Here is a 21569-nt window from a genome sequence, read left to right as displayed (position 1 = left end):
TGCGCACGCACCTCAACAATAGGTGTGGAATCGCCCGCGATTTTACAAATGTCATAAAAATTCATACGTTCGAATCGATCCTATCGTGTGTGATTCCGTCCACTCCTATCTATTATCCAATCAAAGTTGGATCTTTCGCGAAGCAACGAATAGCGAAACGGCGGTTAACGCGTTTGCAATCTCGTTTGTAATCTGACAATTGAAATCAAACAATCGCGGCTATAATCATCCACATATACCCGTCATAATTATATGTCAAAGCAGCTGGTTGGCGAGGCGGAGTCGGTGATCCGATGACTATCGCGGTACGCAGTGCAAATATCACGATCGCGAGCTGCCGCGCGCAGCAATGACCTTATCGCATCGATATCGAGCGCTTTCCGGCACCACGCGTTGCGAGAGTGCCCCGTTCTGTCAGGTGGCGACGCAGGTGTCCCTCTACGTGCTACGCTTACTCTCCCGCGTGCCTTTCTCTCTCGATTCGGGGCCTCAAGTCTCGGACGGCGTTACGCCAATGCCCGATCGGGCCCCGAGGACGCCAATGCACCGCTCGACTCCCTCCTTCGCCTTCATCGTCGGTCGTAGAAAGCTCTCAACCAGACGATGGTGGTCGGAGCGCAACGCTCCTGCTGGTGGCTTTTCCACTCGCGCAGTCTTCTGGCCGGACCGGACGCCGCGATCTCGCCCCGCATCCGCACGAAAAACCGTCTCTGGTCCCGCGGCCCCAACGAAAGCCGATAAACCCGGCGGGCATTTTCCGGGTCTCCGCGCAACAGTTTCGCTCGACGTGGTGCTCGTTTAACCCCGCTCGCTCTTGCAATTGTCTCGGAGATAGTGCACTTGTGTATTTGCATTTCAAGCGCCAGTCGATGTGAGGACGGTGGTTTCATGAGGAATTAGCGAAGAATCAGCGGAGCCGAGAGAGACAGGTTTGGTCTCCTTTTTTCATCTGTTTTCACGTAGTGCGCTATAAATCACGTTCTCCGCTCTCGCCGGTGCTGCGTAATCGAGCGATTTTACGAAACGCGAATTTCGATTTCTTCCACTTGGAAACGAGGCTTTCGCAGCGCTCTCGCGACTTTGCGAAATTTGCATAATGTTAAATCGCTCGTTCAAGAAACTTTTCAATCTCCTGATCAAGTACTCGGTGTATTAAATGTATATCTTAGTGCATGCGATGTTATAATTTATTGCACGCTTATACACGTTGCGCTATTTCTATATAAAGAAAGCGAAGCGCCGCGATGCTCCGACGAATTTAATGAAATTTGTATTGCCTCACCGGCCTTAATCACAGTGTTTATTTAGACGGAGTTCTCTCAGCCGCCGCCTGCGATCAGATTATTATTGTTTGCTTGCAGCAGTTTATGCAAATTAGCTCGAAATAACTTTAGAGTTTCGTGAAATTCATTATCCTTGGATGATGAATCTTTGAAATGCAATTTCTTTTAATATTTATCCACACCAATCCTTCAGTTATATATACGTAATGGAAACTTATTATCAAGAGATGCAGATAAATCTAACGGACGAGTGAGATTCGTTCGAGTGAATCGAGAAAAGGATCTATAAAAAATAGGAAACGCGAGCATTAAAACGAGCCGCTTCAAAGACCGTAATAAAGACAGGACTTTCGCTACTTGTCGCATCCTGTACGCCTTCCTGCTCGATCATTTTTCGCCTCGAGATAACGATGACAGCCAACTGGTTTTATCATCGAATTTGCGAACATCCGACTTTCCATTCGCGTGCACCGGCAGAAAACAAGCGCGTTGACACCGGTGCGCGAAATCGAAAAGGCCGCGCGAAATTCCGCCGAAAATAGCGCGTGATAGCGTAATGCGCGATCCGTTTTGCGCAATTTTCCATCGCGAATAGCCGAGCCATCGTTCCAGCGAAGTCACGAATTTCTCTAATCTGCTCGTCGGGATTCGCGAGTAACGAGAAGAGAGTTTGTTCAGTTTAAAGACGCATACTCGGCCGCCGCACACGTGTGATGGACTACACACACATATATCTTCCAGCATGCAACAGCACGCACGCATCGGGCACGCACGGTGCGCTCGCTCCACGAATCTTATTCCCGACGAAAACTTTCGTCGGTCAGCCTTATGGTAATTTATGCGTTTTACCAGCAGGAAATAAATCATACGTCGTCGCCGGGTAACCGCGGGAAAAGTTTTCGTCGCAGAAAAATTCCGCGGAGACAAATGAACAATTAAAATAATCAACTCATTGCGAACGTCGCGTAATTAATCAATGTATACGCGATGATCAAACAAGACTCTCTAAACGCTCACAATTTTAATTCATTATCTATCGGCGCGAGAAAATACGATGTTAATTAACATGCGACAATCAATTAAAAGTTTTCAAACACTGACAATTTTAATTTATTATTAATCTGTTTGAGAAAATACAAAATTAATCAGCGTATATGAAGAAAATGCGAAATTAATCAGCAACGATCAATTAAACATTTTTATACACTTTTAACAACTTTAATTTTCCATCTGTATGAAAACATAGATTGAGAATACTATCAATTTAGAGCGAGACACTTTACGGGCGCTTTAATTTTCAATCGAGTCACGACAGCATTCGCGATACCGTTGCATTCTTATCGCAAATTTATCTAAATCAAGAATTCATCTAGAGTCTAAGCCGCCGACCGACCACTTCATCGATTAGGCGGAGTAAGTTTTCCGTAACCTCGACTGCCCCTCAATCCGCCGTTCTCTCTCTTTCTCTCTCTTTCTGCCTCTCGTGCAATTCGTCATCTCGCTCCGTCTAACGCGCTCTAAACGTCCACCACGTTCACTTTCAATCGGCGGATTCCGCGAGGCGATTGTACACACATTTGAAAGTGAATTTAATTTGCACGACGAGCGCGTTGGACGCGACACGCCTTGGCAGGTCTTCTTAATGAGACCCGCCCTTTTTCTCGATCTTTTCAGCCATTTCTCCTGCAACGCGACTCCGCCAGAACACTGCGACACGCAGTTTTTACTGCACCTCACGAAATACGCGCGATTTTAATTAAAATTATCATCATTCCAATGTTTTAATTAATCTTCTTCGCGAAGAAGATTAATTAAAACATTGGAATGATGATAATTTTTTCAATTTGCATAAATTCTTTGTCCTTTGGTAAGGATTATCGGGTATCCATATGTCCGCAATAAGCGATACCACGATACGCACGACGATATTTGCTGCGGGCGAACGTCGTCATTACGTAATTAAAAAAGTTTCGTAACCGCGCTGCTCGCGGTCGGCCCATTTTCTTAGTGCCGATGAGTCGGCGACAAAGGGTGCTGCGGCTTCAGCATCAGCAAGAGCACGTGCCTGCCCGACGTCGCCTTTTGCGGGGTCTTTTTCATAAACAATATTGCACAGCGCCACGGCGTTACGACATAGCCCATGTCCGTCGTCGCGGGCAAGCGCGAGCGCGCGAACGGCGGTCGGCTTTCTCCCGATACGCCGGCGGAAAAATAAACGAACGACTTCGCCATAATCGAACGCCCGGATAGTTTTACGACCGATTCACCGCGACATAACGCGCGAAATATCGTTTCAATTGATCGTTAATTCGATTAAAGGAAGAAGCGTGACGATCGATAGGAAGAACATTTGCCGCTGCGCGACAAAAAATATACTCGGGAAAAGTAAAGCGACGTAAAATATTTTCTATCCGACGTAAAATATTTAATCATAATTATTAATAAATTATTTTTCAATTTCGGAATAATTGCGGAATTATGATTACGATACGACACGATTACGAACGGGAATAAATAAAATTGTAATCGCCGACGATAGTGTTTTTTGTTTTTGACGACTTAACCGTCTCGGTATTCGATAATGTGAGTCGTACATCTTGTTGTAAATAACTTCTCGGAAGATAATTACATTCACGGCGAAGAGGATTAATAAATCATTGAGAGGATAGCCCGGGCAAAGGTATGAACTCGGAGAATGTGTGTGTGTGTGTGTGTGTGCGCGCAGCTCTGAATAAGCATTCAAATGCGAAGAATAACGGTATGCGTAATAAGTTACCGCTAATCATTATCAAGCAGAAGAATCGTTAATAAAAATTCATCGTTAGTTGAATACAAATTTTCTGTATGCAAATTTCATAAGTCTATAAAATAAAATTGTGATTTTTATTAATATCACTTGATCTTTTCTATTCTGAGTTTTCCTGACAAATTTTCTGATAAAAAAAATTAATTGCTGAATAAATATAATAAAAATAAATAGAGCGTAAAAATCTTGATTGCTTTGTAGAAAGATCAGACTTTTGACACCTTCCGTGAAGGTTCGCCTGGGAGCGAAAACGAAATTTGAGCATCAGCACTTTCATAGGAAGATAATCAGACCAGCCGCCGAATGCGCCAACGGATAAAAAGTATGTCACACCTCTTTTGCACGACGTGCGACGACGTTGCGAGAGTCTACTTTCGATAAATACCTATTTATTTTGCAACCGAAGTTTCGTCATCGGCATAAAAGTAATGGAATAATTTATAATTATTATTATCAAAATAAGAGCAGAGAAATCTCGCCACAATCTTCGCGGCATTTAAGTATATCAATTTCATTACTTACTACCAATATTGAGTTACGTGAGTGACTGTTTAGTAGCTATGCAGGGAGCAATAAACTGCACCGCATAACTTATACGGTGAAATTTACTGTGCGATAGGAAGCGTTGTACCATAAAATATCTCTTATATGGACCCGCATCGGTCTCATTGTGCTCTCCTCTCTAACGAACAATCGTTCGCACGGAGTAGGAAGAGTAGAAAGACGATGCTGGCGCACGCCGGCTTCACGACACATTAATCGCGCTAATTACACACGGTGCACAGGCCTCTTCTTAAGGGAGAAATTCGTAGGAGGCGGATTCGTCCAATTTTTCATTCTCCGCCCGCTCTTAAATAATAACTTTCGAATAGTTTCGCCGGATATCAAAACGGCATCTATCGCGCGTTCCTAGCGCGCCTCGCGCTTACGTAAAACACCTAATAACAAAGCGTGCAAAATTATATTAATTACTTTCGATATTAATAGTCGATTCACGGAATCGAGAAGGGGCATCAAGCATGTAACTTTTATTTCGCAAATTTTGCCCAGCCGCAATATTAATTTTTTTTTTCGATAAACTGCTTACGCTGCTGACTTTTTACATTTATCATATAGATCTTACACAATAAATCGACAAAACGACGCGAACGATGCTTTACGGTTGAATAAATTTTATTTGCAACCGAGAGTGAAATTATTTATGCCGAAGCCGGTTCTCTCGTCTCGAGAATCGGCAAGAACGGTTAAAATATTTTCCAATTGACTCGAATAAATTCTGCTTGTTGGCCAATAATAATTCGCAATAAAAGTTCATGTATCGATTTTTTAAGACAAGATTTTGTATAGTTGTTTTATCCGTAAAAAACGACTCAGGTTAATTTCGTACGCATTCGAGCGCACTCTATAAGAACAAGTATTACAAATTAATTGTCAAATACTACAATCGACAGTTCTTTTGACGCGTGTTTGCTTATTAAATTTATTCTTCTCTCCGCGAGAAAGAAATTCAATATGTATTTCCTTCGCGTTTAATTAGTAATAAGCCACTTGGAGCGAGTAATATAAACGAAATACCACCCTCGCAGAAAGCTCATAAATGGATTATTATGGAAGAATTTCTAAATTCTAATAGGAGAAATCGTTCTGGCGCCAGAACGGAAGCTCGGAACATGAAAACGCAACGTATATTGGCGAGATAAAGATAAAATTGTAGCGCTTTAAGAAATTCTCTTGTAAATGCAACGAGATTAAAAGGAAAAATTATCTACTTAGGATGGATAACTTCACGCCAGCTTATGTCGAGAGGAAAAAAACATTTATCATCATTGTATCAAAACATTTTTACATTATTTTTGATTTTTCTGATTCAATTTTGATCAGCAATTTTATTAATATTTTATTCACGTCTTATTCACATGAATATTATGGACTTACAAATATTAATATTGATATATTATAGCATATTTTTAACTCGTTTTTGACCGTAACATTGTAGGTTTCATTTTACACTCTACTTACTTCTTTAATACTCTCGAGAAAGACGAGTAGACTGTATTTTGCACGCGTCTTCCTATATTTAAAACATGATATTTGGACAGTCACTCATAAATATATATTCGCGAAGAGAGAGAGAGAGAGACAAAACCGACGCTGCCGACGAATGTTTATTTCATTCTCGACTCAGCTGCGCAGAATTCTGTTTCGCTCCGAAAATCTTGCGCTGCGGCCCTGGCGTTCATCCAAGCAAGTTCAACGTTTTCATACTCTCCGCGACTACTGATAATAATCTACATAATTTACGAAGGATACTTCTTACGCATACGCGCGACCAGCAGCTCCCGTTACGATTATTAACATTTGCTCTGCATATGTTTGCCTTGCACAATCGCGCACTTTCTACCTACAAGGCGAGCGATGCTTACGGCTAATGTAACAAATACCTTTCGTGCGGATAAAGTGATTAGAACGGCGAAGAGCGTTATACTTGTGACGAATCTGATGGATTGCGCGACGGATTGTATTTACTTTTAATGGATTTTAATGGAGTCGCAAGTAAAAACGGCGCGCCGTAATGCGCAGTGCGTGTCTGACTTATTCTGTCTTAATTCACTGCTCTAGAAAATAGGAAAACGCGCTACAAAAAAATTCATACCATGATTCTTTAGAAACTTGTTGTTTTAGTACCATATAAATCATATCAGTTACGTACTTTTTTATTGCAGATACTGCAGCAAAAATCTTTTTAAATGCATTCATAAAATATACTTTTATCTTTTATGACATTTCCATTCAAAACATTAATCACCAACTGTTTGCGCAAATTTCCGTCTTAAATAGTACTAATTATTTATGATTAATTGCGCGATTCTTGCTTAAAATACAGCTAACATTTTAGAAGGTCGCGTAATTTAATTTTATTGTCGTTAAAATTTCTGCAATTTGATGAGATAAATTTCTATGCTGAAATTCTACAAATTCTCAATATGTAATTATATTTTTTAGTTAATATTTTCTCTCGTCGCATTGCGTTGCAATAAATATCGATATCTAGTTTTGCTCTGCCAATTAATTCGATAATACAATTCGGAGCAGGTATTCAAACAGCACAGTCACGAAGAAATGAAAGCCTGCTGGTTCGACATACTGTGCTTTTGAAGGCTATCAGGTTTTGCAACCACACCTTAGTCATGCCCATCCGTAAAATTATGTTTGTTAGTCGAAAAGTTGTGTATATAAACACCAAAAATTATTACAAAAAATATTAATAAGTCAAGTTAAATTGAAAATTTAAAAATTTTAAATTTTGTAAGATATTCTTTATAAATATTTCAATTGAAAAAGAATATTCGCTCCTGTATGGCTATTTGTAAAATTAACATACTGGCTAGAGGAATTTTCTTAATTTTCAAATTTTAAGAAAAAACAATTCTTAAACAATTTTATTTGTTCAATAATTTATTTGAAAAAGAAATAAAGATTTTAAGAAAATTTAAGAATTTAAAGGAAATCTTGAAAGTATATTTTTTACTCTAGTCATGAAGTCCAATTTAAGAAGTTAGATCAATCAGATAACTGGTCATACCAGCCATCACTTCCGGTGACCTTTAGCGAACGTAGATGACCGTTACCTGTGTATGTCGTAACATAACGTAATTTACCGTAAGGTAACGTTACGAGTGACACATCCCGCGCAAAGCTCGTTAAAGAAGATACCTTTGACAGCGAAATCCTTCAATGAGCAATAATAGTCATAATAGATTGTGTTTAGATCACAATCTCATAGTCGCGTCACATAACGCATAATTAATAAAATTATCTAACAATATAACAATCTTCTCAGAAGTCTGTTCACGCACAGACATTATGCAAATCTGTAATTAACTTGTAAAAATATACGATATATGTAGCAAAAAATAAATAGTGAACGCTAATGGAAAAATAAGTAATAAATTAGACCAACTTGTTACAAAACACAAGAAATAATATATTGTGCAGTGAGCAAAACCTGTCCGCGTGTCGAATAAACTCATAAATTTCATTAAATCCAGTGCGGGTCTAATTCACGCAGCTTCCGGACAGACAAATCTGTAATCTAGAGAGGACTTCCCATGCCGCCTGAGAACGCGATCGCGTTGTGACACGAACAAAAGAAGCAATTACGAAAACTTGTGTAACCGAATAATGCAGTCTTGTGCGGCTACAGCCGGCGGGTGGCATCCTCTCTCTTTCTTTCCTACTTTTACAGAAATGATAAGGATCTGCCTGGGAACTGGAGCGCGATAACGCGTTTAATTAATGCGAGCACGCACGCAGCGCAGCGCTATTGGCTCGAGCGCTCCACATTTTTGTGCGGAAAACAGTGTATACATTCGAAATTCACGCGCTGCCTTTCTGTAATTAAAAACGATAGGCCGGAATTGAAATTGCGTATCTTTCGTCGCCATAAATTAATTTATATTAGCCAAAGATTATACACACGCACACATATATTATAGCTTTATAACCTTATATTCATAATAACATTTTTATATTTCAAATATTCAAAATAAAGAAAGTATGAAATTTATTACATTTTGCAATTAAATTTTTTTTAATAACTGGATGCAAAATGTACGAGCAGCAATTATGTATAATATATTCATAATATAGGTATGACTGCGTCAGGTACAAGATAAGTAATCTATTTTGATATTGGAAACCTGTAAGATTACTTTCACTCGAACAAGAAAGATAAGAGAATCTGAAAAATGCAATGCCATTACGACGCAATTGGAAAAATCAAGGTCACTCGTTCCATCTGCAGAGGGAACAATTTACAATAATATTTAGCTCAATCTTAATAAATTAGGTAAATCGTAACATATAGAATAACTATCGTATATAGTCTGAGACAACAAAGATTCAAGGTCCGGAGAAAGGATGCACACTCGATACTATTATCTCGAGCGTATAATAACTGCAGCTCGCGCGTGATTGTCTGGCACACGAGATATTGAATCATCTCCTCTGAATCTCTTCCGAAAGACGCCGCGTGTGTTTCCTAAGCAGACAGTGCGTGTGCGCACATCGGGAGCGTCAAGACACTCTAATAATTAGACATTCGCAACCGTTACTACAAAGTCACACCCGATATTACGTGATCGCGCATTTATATAACACCCGCATTATCCTTGCATTATATGGTTAGCAGTGGTGACAGCACAGAGAAAGTTCCTATCCGTTCCCATATGCCCGAGCACCGCTGCAATCTACGCGCGATGCTAAGCTACCTCCGCTTTGATTATGCTTGCCGATGCACAGTGCTGTGCGATTAGCGTTCGACACTTCAAGATATTTGATTTGCCTTTCGCAATCAGAAATCTCTTCGCGCTTGTGATATTTTGCGTAGAAAAAAAAAAAACTGATGACAAAAGTGATGTTTCTAAAAGCATCATTCGCTAGAGAGCAAGAGAAGTTCAAGATTTTAAATTCAATTTCTTTATTAAATGCGATTAATTATTATAATAAAATATCTAATTGGAATTTTAATAATTTGCACGATACATTTTTTGTAACACGTCAAACAATTGAATACTTCACTCAAACCTTTTAATTAAAAAATTGGAAGGCAAATATGTTTACTCAGTTGACTGACACAAGCCATTAATCTATGTTACAGTGCCAACATGCGGGAGAAACGATGGCTGCTGCTACTGGCTCTGTACGGTAAGCATACAGTTTCTGGAGGATGATTCTTCGTTTCTCGCGAAACCGGAGCTTCTCAGCGGAGAATCTTATTTTTACTCGATTTCTACTATTTCTTGAAATCCTGTTTACCGCCACCGCAGAGAGGATCTTCCCGTTGCACTACCCGCCGATTCCCCGTTGCGTTGCGTCCTTAGTATTTTTGGACTTTCCACGACCGCGGAGGAATGCCGAGGAGACAGTGGACGACCTTCCATCAGAAAGTTTTACATCTCGCGCACGTAGATCAATTCTCGTCGCGACGCCTCGCATAATACAAAATAACGGCCTTCCACAATGAATAAATTAAACGAACAATGAAGAATTAAATGTGTTGACATGAAAAGTGACGAGAAATGACAGCTGAAAGTATATCTTGCCATTTGATGTATATATATAAAAGAGAAGCAATCAATTTAAAAACTAGAGAGGTGAAATTTTCTCTCTTAATTTGTTGATTTCATTAGTGTGTTGATTAAAAGATCATAAAAAAACGCGTTTCTAAGAATCATTAAGAAGTATTCAGCGCAAAATGATCGTTTCAGCCAAGCCGTCAACTGTGGAGAACAAGAGATCACTGTTTTATCTTACGGCAAACACATTTGATATTCATGCTGCGATCATGATTGAGTGTCATTCGCAAAAGCGTTTTACAGAAAAGTTCCACGAAGAAAGGGGGACCTGTCGTGAATGCCAAGAAGACCGTTTTCTTTGTCTCGTCGCGGGGGCATGTGACGAGCAATCTTAAGAGCCCGAAAAGTCCGGATAAAATACTTGGCAAACACGCGCATTAACGTCACGCCGTTTTATTTGCGAAAGCAAAAAACAAACTGCAAAAAGCCCGGATCTGATAAAAATGGAATTCCGTTGGAAGCTGATGTGTGTGCTGGGAAAGACTGTCGCCGGCTGTTTACAGCGCGATACAAGTGCATACTGTAAATTTGAACCGCCGTCGACCTGTTCCTCGTATTCACTCGAACGGTTTAAGCTCCGGCCACGTGACACCGCGTTAGCATTTAGAATGTTTTCTGACATTTTCGCTGGTCGGCAACATTCGAATCGAGGTCTTTAAAAACCTTGCTCAAAAGCCGAAGGAAATAATAGAGATCGGCGTTCTCGCCGCCGGTATCGTAAAACTTTTACGATAATTAGGAACATTATATTCATTTTATGGCGCGCCGAAGGTAACCAACGTCCGATTATCGTTACGCGTTAGCCGCAAACGCCGCGTGTAATAATGTGCACATGTAATATGCATTTCGTGGCGTCGTAATTGTTTAATAAGGATCATCGTCAAGGCAAGGGAAGGTGCCGGTCACACCCTGCGAGAGAGAAGGAAATGTCAGATCATTCCCATTCGATCGAGACCCCACGTCGCCGGCAGACAATCGGATAAAGCAATTTGTTTTCACCACCGACACGACAGTAGTAACGACGACGATAGTTTCGTCACGATAACCGATTTATCCCGACACAGAGGGGAGGGGCACGCCCACGTTAACATTTCCCACAAACGGAATGCGAGCGAGTTCCCATAACTCATTTTTATGCAACACTGGCGTGCTGTGTCGACGCGGCGCGGCTTGTTATCGATCGCGGGCTGAAAAAGCACGATTCCGTTATACGATCCTGCCGGGCCTGCACCTTATACATTTTCAACATCACCTTCGAGGACATCCACTTTCCGGTTCGCGAAACCACGTTCGTGCCGCGCGCAGCTCTAATCGCCTAATCGCCGCGGAGTGCGGAGGCGCAAACACGTTTTTCCGCATTTATGCGCACCACGTTCGACAATCGCATAACCGGAGCGAGAAACTTGAAACAAAGTTTTCACAAAGACTGCAAAAGAATGTAAAAAAATTTATCTATAAAAATCATTTGATCGGCAAATACTTTCTAAGTGTTATCGAGTAAAGCAAACACTGCCGATAAAAATCCATTAATTATCACTTTTCTCTGCCGGAGAAATCGCACTGATACGTTAATCCAATAGATTCGTATATAAATTATTGATTATTCACTGCTACAAGGATGCGCGACCTCGGAGCACATCCGAGAAAGCGAGAAACAATTCTTACTTTAATCCGTGCTTCGCTCGTCAACTGTTCGTTCCTCGCGTCTCCATTTTCTCAGCTGTTAGCTCTCAAAACAGCCTTGAACTACTTCAAAACAGTCACAAATGCGATTCAGTAGCAAGGTTTACAGAGTCATTAATAATAGCTGAAGACAGCGCTCCGTTTCTCTTATCCATTTTAGGTATCTAAATATAAACGTAAAAAAAAAGTGAAATATTCAAAGTAAAAAGACATGAATGAAAATAGATTAAAGATAGAATTAAAATGTGAAAAAAGAGAATGTATAAAGTGAGTAATTGAAGAAACGAAAAGAAATTAAGAGTTAAAGATAAAGTTCATGAGAACAATTCATCACAATAGATTACAAACCACCGCTATTACTTATGCGGTAAATATGGATTGTAAATCAAGGAAACATGGAAAGGAAACGATCAATAGACAGCCTTGATCTGTTTAAAAACAATTACCCAACCCGAATGCACTCACTCGGTGAGAGAAAATTGCAACACTTATGTTCTCACCACACTTCTCGTCCAAGTTTTGCAACGCCGACGCTTCTCCGCGATTTACGTAATCCGCGGATGCGTAGTGACCTTTCTCCTTAATGTATCAAACAACTCATCGGGGCCATCGATGCTCCTCGGGCGATTAGACAGAACTATATTTGCACACGCATGATTACTCTTGCAAACGTGGGAAGCATCGCGATGTCAATCCAGCTCGAACGGTCTTTAAATCCGATGTTTTGTCACGCTCTCTGTAACAAAATCGCTATTTTTACACGTTTCAGGAATACTATTGGTCCACGCGGTCTCCGCAGCGCTCAAGACTAGGCCGAAATTTAAGATTGCAACGTCCACGACAACGACGACGACTACCGAGGAGCCTCAAGTGGAGGAAAATGAGAATGCAGGTTCAGAGGTATTGTATCTAAAAGGAATCGACATACTTTAGAAAAATTACAAAAGGATTAATTCTCGATTTTTATAATTATAATTATTAAATTTCAAATATTGCTTAATAAACCTTGACGACCAAATAATTAATTCCAATTTTATATTCCCCAATTTATTATTGCATCCAATGCCAAGATGACGTATATAATTTTAAATTGGTGATTGAAATTAGCATAATTCCAGTAAATTAAATTCTCGATATTATAGATATACTAAAAAATGTATCTCATGCAAATCGTGCATTTCTATTCTATTATTTTGCGCCATCGGAACGAAATTATGCCGGTCGCCGTTTGAGAAAGCGCGATGTACCGATCATGTTATTCACGTGCCACGCTGCGGACGGAGTGCGATCATTTATCCTCGATCGTTGCAAAATCGATTCCAACAGTCACGACGATCGCTGCACGTGTACTAAACGAGTTCTTATTTCGCCGAGTTGCCTCTTCGCGAATAAAAGGAGTACCTTGCGATACGCTACGAATGCAACAGGCATAAATAACCGGCAATAAAGCGCCGTGGAAGTAAGCTAGCGTGGCTTTGACAACCGTGACAACACGATAAACGTCGCGTAGTATCGCGTAACAAAGACGGCGCCATACAAACTTCTGTGTTATGCAAATTCAGTTTGATGCATGAACTAACCCGTGTCTCCGCAATTGCGGGGGCGCCTCGGTTAATCTACGCCGGCAGCAAATCAATTAGCGTTAAACTAAATGTTTATATGCGACAGGTTCACCTTCGCATATAGAAACGCGCGGCGATGTGACATCATCAAATCGAACTCGGATGGTCATCGTTAAGCATTATTGTGCGGCTTCTTCAAGCGTAAAATAACTTCGCTATCAGATATCGAACGCGCTTTTCCGCACGGAAATTATTATTACGGGAAAATCGACATTGAATCGATGTACTCGCGCTTTCCGCAGGAAATGAAAGCTATTTCACGAGACGTGGCGTGGACGTATGTTGGAAAGAATTTTTAAGCTCGCTTGAATCCTTCATTTCAGAGCCTTTTGTAAGACTTTCAATTATGAGATTGCGAAATGATGTCGAAATCTCAAGAAGAGCGTAATATTTGTTTCCAGACGACGACAGTCGGGATCGAAACGAACGGAACGACCGGGCACACTTTAACGGGAATTCCGCAGATTGATTACATATGGGATCCGAATCTACCGCGCGAATTGAACGGCTACAATCTCAGCGATTATCCATTCTACAACAGCATACCCGAGGATATTGACTTCAAGTGCGACGGCTTGCACGACGGTTTCTACGCCAGCGTGCCGCACAAATGTCAGGTAACTTGAATTTAATGATTATAATTGTAGAAATACTCCATCTAATCAGAGGAAAATGCATGTGTCTTCGAGGAGAAAAGTAAAAGGTGCACAATTATAACGCGCGCAAACGCGGGAATTCTAAGCCGAAAGATGCTCATTACGCCAAACGACAACGCTGATTGAAATCCGTTTATTAAAAACGCGAGCGTTGCAATGCCTGCAATTAAAGCGCGCGATAAGCTAGAATTATTTCTTTGTCAAAAAAAAGAGTGAACGCTGCCGATGAGGTGAGAGGGATCGGCGTCGGCTGAATGAACTCCGCAGAAAGATCCTCTCTTTCGTATAATAAACAGATGTCAACGATCCGAGAAGTCAATGATCCGTTGCCTTGATTCCACCGACCCTTCTAACGTCGAAAGACAAGCGTCGCAATTTGATTCTAACGGCGTGATCGGTCGACGGTATCCGCCAAGTATTGCCGATCGCTAAGCGTTGACACCGACACGCCGGGTAGCCGCGAACGAAAGCGAGTCCTCGGCCGAGATGCGAATGCAAAAAATGCGTATCGATCGAGCACACTTTTACCAATCATCGCTGAGAGCGATCGTTTCACCGCGAGTCCCCCCTCGGCGCCGCGGGGTTCGCCGCCTGTGAAAACGATTGAGAAATCATCCGCGTAAATTTATTCGAATCGAATGTTCGATGAATTCAAATTAGCGTTCTGATGTAATTACCGTGCACATGCAAGCGGCAATTACCGCATCTACGATGTACGAGCAGCAGCGCGAGGTCTAGCGTAATATTTATTATACACAATCGAGAAAGATCAACATTGGCGCTTAGCGCGACGCCAATTTCTACAATGATACATTCGCGTATGTCGACGATGAAGACTACCTCGCTGATGATCAAATAATTGACAGTTGCGCGATTAGTCGAATGAGAATTCACATTACATATAATACGTCGTGCACACACAAGATTGCGTATCGGGGGACAACCATAATTTGTACGAATCGTGATAGCAATTTGCGTAATGGAACCCATGAACGAAGACTGTGTGCTCAAGGATTGTTAAACGATAGGTGGGCCGTTCATCTTCCATTGTCGTCTCGGTTGTAGAAGAGCGGCGAAGCCCGAGTAGAAATCGATATTGAAAGTGAAAAACCTTCTGCCGGCCGCGATAACAAGGTCACCGTGGAAAGAAGCCGAGCGGGGAGAGGAACGGACTTTCGTGGTCCGCTACGCTTCCCGTCCCTGACCGTTCCGCGATTCACGTGCGCTCGAATCCTAGGATTGTGAAAGCGATTGCAAAGAAGCCTCTTTCCGACGCTCGGCGCAGCTCGGATCTCTTATCGATCATTTTCACGGGGCCGCAGAACGAATGGACCATTGTCATGCAAATACGACACCGGGTTCGTCGGCCCTCGGCGTGCTTTACACGCTTGTGAAAAGGAAATCGTCGAAAGGACGATTTACGTCACCTCGCGATTCGCAAAAGAGTTTGTCGCGGAAGAGAAATTGGGAAATGAGCAATTAATTCGCCGCCCGGCTTCCTGCCAGGAAATCGCTCGCTATCACGCGGATTATTTTCTAATCTTTCTCGCAGCCTCGGGCGAATTTACAATTGTAATGTGGTCCCCCCCAGTCGTGATTAATACTCTCGCGCGTGATCGATGTAGCGCGGGTAGAAACATTTACGAGAAGCGATAACGCGGAGCTGGTAACGAAACGTCGACACTAAGAATCGAAAGGATCGTACTGACACTCGTCAAGAAAAGAGAGACGCCTTTTGAATAATTCGAGTGCCAGTTCTCATGCAAACAGCCGTGATTTATTTTCTGCGTTTGGCATAAAGGAAGTTTCCGCTTCGCCGACTTTCCACCGTAAATTTTTCGCGGAACCATCGGAGACCGGAATTTCTAAAAGGAATAGTTCGATTACGAGAATACCTGAAAATAAACTTCGCCGAAAAGTTTCGTCGTATGATCGAATAAATTCGATATTGAATCGTGGGCGACTGAGAGAAAAATCGGGACGAGGATGTATTTTTAGTAAAGCAAGCTACGACTCCGACTACGTCGAAATTACTCCGCGCCGTATACGTGAAGCTCATTAGACGCGCGATTAGGCATTCGATGATCGTCTGACATTTACCTGGCGAGTTGAGTAAGATTCATGATCTATTATTGGAAGAGACCAACTTCTTTCCACGCGCGTCTGTTCTCGGCGAAACCGCGCCGAACGCTTACCGAAAGGATGTGCTCTGAATGATTCCAGATAATTCCCCCCTAGATAATTCACCGGCATTTGTACGTTCCAGATAATACGGCGTACCCGTATCACACAGACGCGAGTCCCCCTTGTACGTGAGGCACCGCAGAATGCACATTTATGCGAGCCGGTGCAATTATTCGCGCTCGCACACACGCAGCAGCCGTGTGAAAGCTACGCGGTGGCGTGCGGCAAAATCGCTCGCGTTCGTTCGCGGTGAAAAGTGTGCTAAGATCGTCATGACGCGTTTCGTTAGGTATCGAGAAGACGGCCGAATCCCGCGCGAGATACAGCGCGCGACGTGGATTAAAAAAAAAAAAAAAAAAAAAAAAAAAGAAACAGCCAAATCACCTTCAAAAATCTTGAAAGTTTGATACGCGCGCATGGCGCCGATTCGTCGCTCGCTTTCACCCATCTCGATCGATTTTGTAAACAGCCGTTTCCCAACCGTCGAGATTCATTTTACATTTTTAATGAACGCCGTCGCGGCAGTTAAAACGACGGCGATCGTTAGAATTTCACCGACAGCAGTGTGCGTGTCTTAGCGCGGCTGGCTCTTTCATCGCTGCGTCTCTTTCTCAAGGTCTACCATCACTGTCTCTTCGGCACCCGCTACGACTTCCTGTGCGCCAATTTCACGGCGTTCGACCAGAAGACCTTTATCTGCCACTTTGTGTCCGAGGTCGACTGCGCGAACTCCAAGAAATACTGGCACAGGAACGACGCCCTTTATCAAGCGGCCACGACTACGACGACCACCACGACCACCGTGGCGCCGGTCACGGCGCCGACCAGTCGATCGGCCGCGCGCGACAGGATTCCGCCCAGGAGGAGACCGCCGGCGAGGAGGCGGCCCTACGATTACTACGAGGAGGATTATTACGACGACGAGTACGGTCGTCCGCGGGACTTCGCCGATCGGGACGACTACGAGTACGACGACAGGAAGTACAGACGGGATAGGGATCGCGAGTTCCGGGATCGGGACCGCGAGCGTGACTTCCGGGACCGAGACCCGCCGCGCGGCAGGGATGGATCCGGCAGAGACGATAGGGATCGAGACGCCGCCAGGGATAGATATCCGAGCAGAGGCAATCGGCGAGAGCCACCCAGGTCGAGGGACCAGCTGGAGGATGATTCGAGGCCACGTGGGAGAAACCCGGATCCGGGTGTCAGATCGACGTCGAGGGAGGTGGACGATTCGGACGTGTACGACAGGCGAACGGAGTCGAGAAACAGAGAGACCGACGAACGGCGATATCCCGATAAGAGGTGAGAAATTGTTGACGAGGTCGATCATTCGAAATGTGACAAATTTTTATCTTTTGCGAATAACGCAATTCAATATTTTCATCAGTTTTGTATAACAAAAATTCAATATCGCGTTCTGTTCACGCCAGATATCGAGACGATTACGAGGATAAGGAAGCCGCAGCGCCTTCGGCGAGCGCAACGTCAAACGCGGAAGGCCTGGTGAAGCCGGCCGCGCCTAGCAGTTCAGTTTACGCGAGGCCAAGGACGCCGCCTAAGATCAGAAGACCGGTGCCGCTCTCGGAGCAAGATAGATACGCGTACAAAACCACCCCCGCGCAGCCGACAGGTAAGATCGATTGTGACAACGTCGTGGATAGAAAATTATTAAGAGGTTGTTTCAAAGAAAATAAAATTGTGATTAAAGAGGAGCCGCGGCGGCGACCGGCAGACTTGATAGAGGACGATTACTACGATGACGAGCTGGAAGATGTCAGACCGATCAGGAGACCGTTGCGAAGGAGGCCCTCGTATAGGGACAGAGAAAGGGACAGGGATAGAGATTTCTACGAAACTCGGGACCGGGATCGTCCCCTCAGGTAAGGTAACGTACACAACACCGATGCAATTATATTCGGCCAACTAAATTACTAAACAAAATCATATCTGTATAAAGAGTGTCAGATTAAAAAAATAATAATTGTCATTGATTACATCGCAATGGGTCATATTTTTTTCCGACTGCAATCTGAAAACGTAATCACACATTTCGCATTCTTGTAATAAAAGTCATATTATCATATCTTCGTAACATTACAACATTAATTACAGCGTCATAAAACATATTTAATTAATTAAAATTTAATTTGTCGCATAGTATCTTAATGTGAATAGAATAAAGATAAACGGTCTGTAATAAACGAGAATTCAGAGAAACTCAGTGTGCAAAGAAACATGACGCGACCATCAAACACCACATCAAACATTAAATTAATTAATTAAGAATAACAATGAAATATGACTTTAGAACTCGCTATCACTCGCCGCCGGAAGAGATACGACTCAGGACGCATCAGGATCGCTCGAGAGACCGCTACTACGATCGAGACAGAGACCGAAATAGAGATCGAGCTCTCGATCGCGGCAAGGACCGCGCTGTTGCCGAGAGACCATCGGATCGCGATTCGCGGGGAAGATCGCCGGACTCCGACAGACAGGAGCGACCGTATTCGCCGCGGGTTCTCGATCGCGAAAGGGATGGTGAGCGGCCGCGATCGTCCTCGAGATCGAAGGATCTATCGGACACCGCTGAAACAACCAGAAGACCGAGCACTTACGATCGAACGACCGAAAAAGCAACCACTACCACAACCTCCGCCACGACTACTACAACGACTTGCTTACCGGAACAGCTTATTCCCAAATCCGAAGTGGACTCGAAGGACGCGGTGACCGATCGATCAGAGAAGCCGTCCTATCCGGAACGACCAGCGAGACCAGCTGTCCAGGCTCAAGGCGGTCGTGTAGCGAGCGACGCTCAAGATTATTACAGAAACTTGTCTGAAAAGTCTCAGAAACCGACTCAGCAAACAGATTACCAAGACAAAGAAGACGGCAGGAATGAACAAAGTCCTCAGGTCGTGTACTCGGATGAGTACTCGTCGGAGTATTACGACGAGCCGCTGGAAGATCCGCCGTCTCCACCTCCACTACCTCGGACTACCGTTCGAATCGTTAAGAGACCCTTCCTGCCGTCCCGAGGCGGCAATCCAAATCCGAGAGGATTATCACTGGTCGGCTCGAAAGCGCCGCAAGCGCCGCCGAGAAGAGATGAAGAGGCGCCGACGGATCACCGATCCGCCTTGAACGAGAACGAGCACAAGATTTACTACGCGCAGGAGGAGCAAGACGGAAACGTCGATCATGAGGAGTCGTACTTGAAGCCGGACACCAAGCAAACGTACGACGCTTACAAGACCGTTCAGAGCGATCTTCAGAAAAAGCAACGGCAAGACGAGTACGACAGCGTGATATCCAGGCCCGCGTTACGAAGACCGATGGAGAAGAATAACGACGAGGAGGTCTCGAAGGGCCCGGAGGATCTGTCGAATTCGTCCAAAGGCTACGCCATCCAGGACCAATCGTACGATCCGCGCAATCATCAGACCGACAGTTCGACGTCCAAATGGATAGAGGATTACTCGAGCGACAAGTACGCGAACGTGCCGACATCCTCGGGCTCGCCGATGCGCAGTAAAGTCAGGGTGCCCACCGAGACCACCTCGCCGAACGTCTACAGCTCGACGTACAAGAACGAGGATATCCAGGATCTGCCCAGCGGTCCGGGCAGCAGCTATCGCGCCAAGCAGAGGATCAACGAAGTGACGCATCGCCTGCAGGATATCCCCGAAAGCGAGTACGACGTCACTTTGAACGACGCCCTCACGCCAACTTTGATTCAAGAGGCAAATCTGCCGAGCGGATTCGTCCTGCCGCTGCACAGACAATTAACGGGCAGGGACGCCACGCTGCAGCCCTCCGAGAACAATTACAAACTCTCTCGACCGGTGAATCAACAGCATCAACAGCCGCCGCAGAAATCGTTCGTCCCGAATCCGCCGTTCCTGCCGGCGAGCATCGGCAATCACGATCGCGGCCGGATGCTGTATTACAGAACGCCGGAGGCCGTACAGGTCAGCGGGGCGCAGTACAGACAGCACAGACCGTGGCAAGATTACACCGCGTACTGACGCGGACGTGACAGCGAAACGGTACACCGTTTACGAGGGAGCGTTTCACGACCGGCCCGCACATCTTGGCCGCGCGAGAGCGTAAACGACTTTTGTAATTTATACCACCACCGATCGACTTGTACTTAGGAAAGACACTTTCGTGGGAGAAACGCATCTCCGCGCGCTTCTTTCTTTTATGAAACTGGCTTTCCGCGAACGGACATCGCGCCTCTCGACACTTAGCCCTGTTGCAATCCGATTGATTAGTGTCCTTCGTTCCGAAGAACGCGCGACGCCGTCGCGCCGCTCCGCGGGCAGGCGATAATCTGTGAACGATTCAGCTAGGTATCTGCTAAGTTTCGAAGAGTTATTAAATTATTGTATTAAAAATTGGCATGCAAAAGAGACGAGATCTCTCTTTGTAAAAAAAAAATCGCACAGCGAATGGCGCCACGCCATGCTTCTAGAAAGGAAAACATAGTGAGATGTATAACAATGAGATATTAGTCATCCTGATACTCATCAGTACTCTCATCGCTACTCACATACACAACAAAGAAAAGAAAAAAAAAATAGAATTAACATTCAACAGTTTTGCAGCGATGGTAGATAATTCGTTCCGAGATCTTCGCGAGGGAAATTCTGAATGATTGCTAGATCCGATTACAATTGATGCAGCATACGACAAACGTAGCGTGCGTCATATGATAAGCTCGATGTTTCCTCTGAATTAGCAACGTGATACAGTAACTAAACTTGAAACGTGATATACAGTCTAACGATTTAATACACGAGATCATTCGTGTTAGCCGGAATCGGAGTCTTCACTAGCGTACCAGAGGTGTTGAAAAAACGTATCCTTCTCTTTCCTAATTTCAATCGAAACTTGTAAATAAATAAACGTACGATTCTATCCTGTTCACATTCATCCAAGTTAAATTACAATTAAAAATACGATAAACGTGGTTCTCTAAAAAAAAAGCTGTATACATTAAGTTTTATCTCGATAGATATTGTTAGCGGATAAGTCTTCCTGAGCGTATATCTTGTCTTAAAGCTATGTCGATATTTACGATATAAAAGAGTGAGGAAATATACTTATCGCTGTTATCGATTGTCCATTTTTCACCAGCCCTCGACAGCTGCTATATGAAAAGAACTTACAGACATGAAAAGAATTTT

The 21569-nt window shown here is 43.6% G+C and overlaps 1 protein-coding gene across 1 annotated transcript; it reads left to right on the top strand.

Moving 5' to 3' along the window:
* The first annotated feature begins 573 nt into the window (after positions 1 to 573).
* LOC105677064 (zinc finger CCCH domain-containing protein 13) lies at positions 574 to 21497 on the top strand. The gene is made up of 8 exons (XM_012375420.2): positions 574 to 929; positions 9749 to 9795; positions 12679 to 12809; positions 13933 to 14148; positions 16988 to 17676; positions 17805 to 18004; positions 18083 to 18254; positions 18683 to 21497. The coding sequence occupies exons 2-8, from the start codon at positions 9756 to 9758 to the stop codon at positions 20403 to 20405; spliced, it is 3171 nt and encodes a 1056-aa protein (XP_012230843.2). The 5' UTR covers positions 574 to 929; positions 9749 to 9755; the 3' UTR covers positions 20406 to 21497.
* The last annotated feature ends 72 nt before the right edge of the window (positions 21498 to 21569 follow it).

The sequence above is a fragment of the Linepithema humile genome, chromosome 6, assembly GCF_040581485.1.
Source record: "Linepithema humile isolate Giens D197 chromosome 6, Lhum_UNIL_v1.0, whole genome shotgun sequence".
Lineage (NCBI taxonomy): Eukaryota > Metazoa > Arthropoda > Insecta > Hymenoptera > Formicidae > Linepithema > Linepithema humile.
The sequence above is the reverse complement of the archived record's forward strand: the minus strand, read 5'-3'. Positions and strand labels throughout refer to the sequence as shown.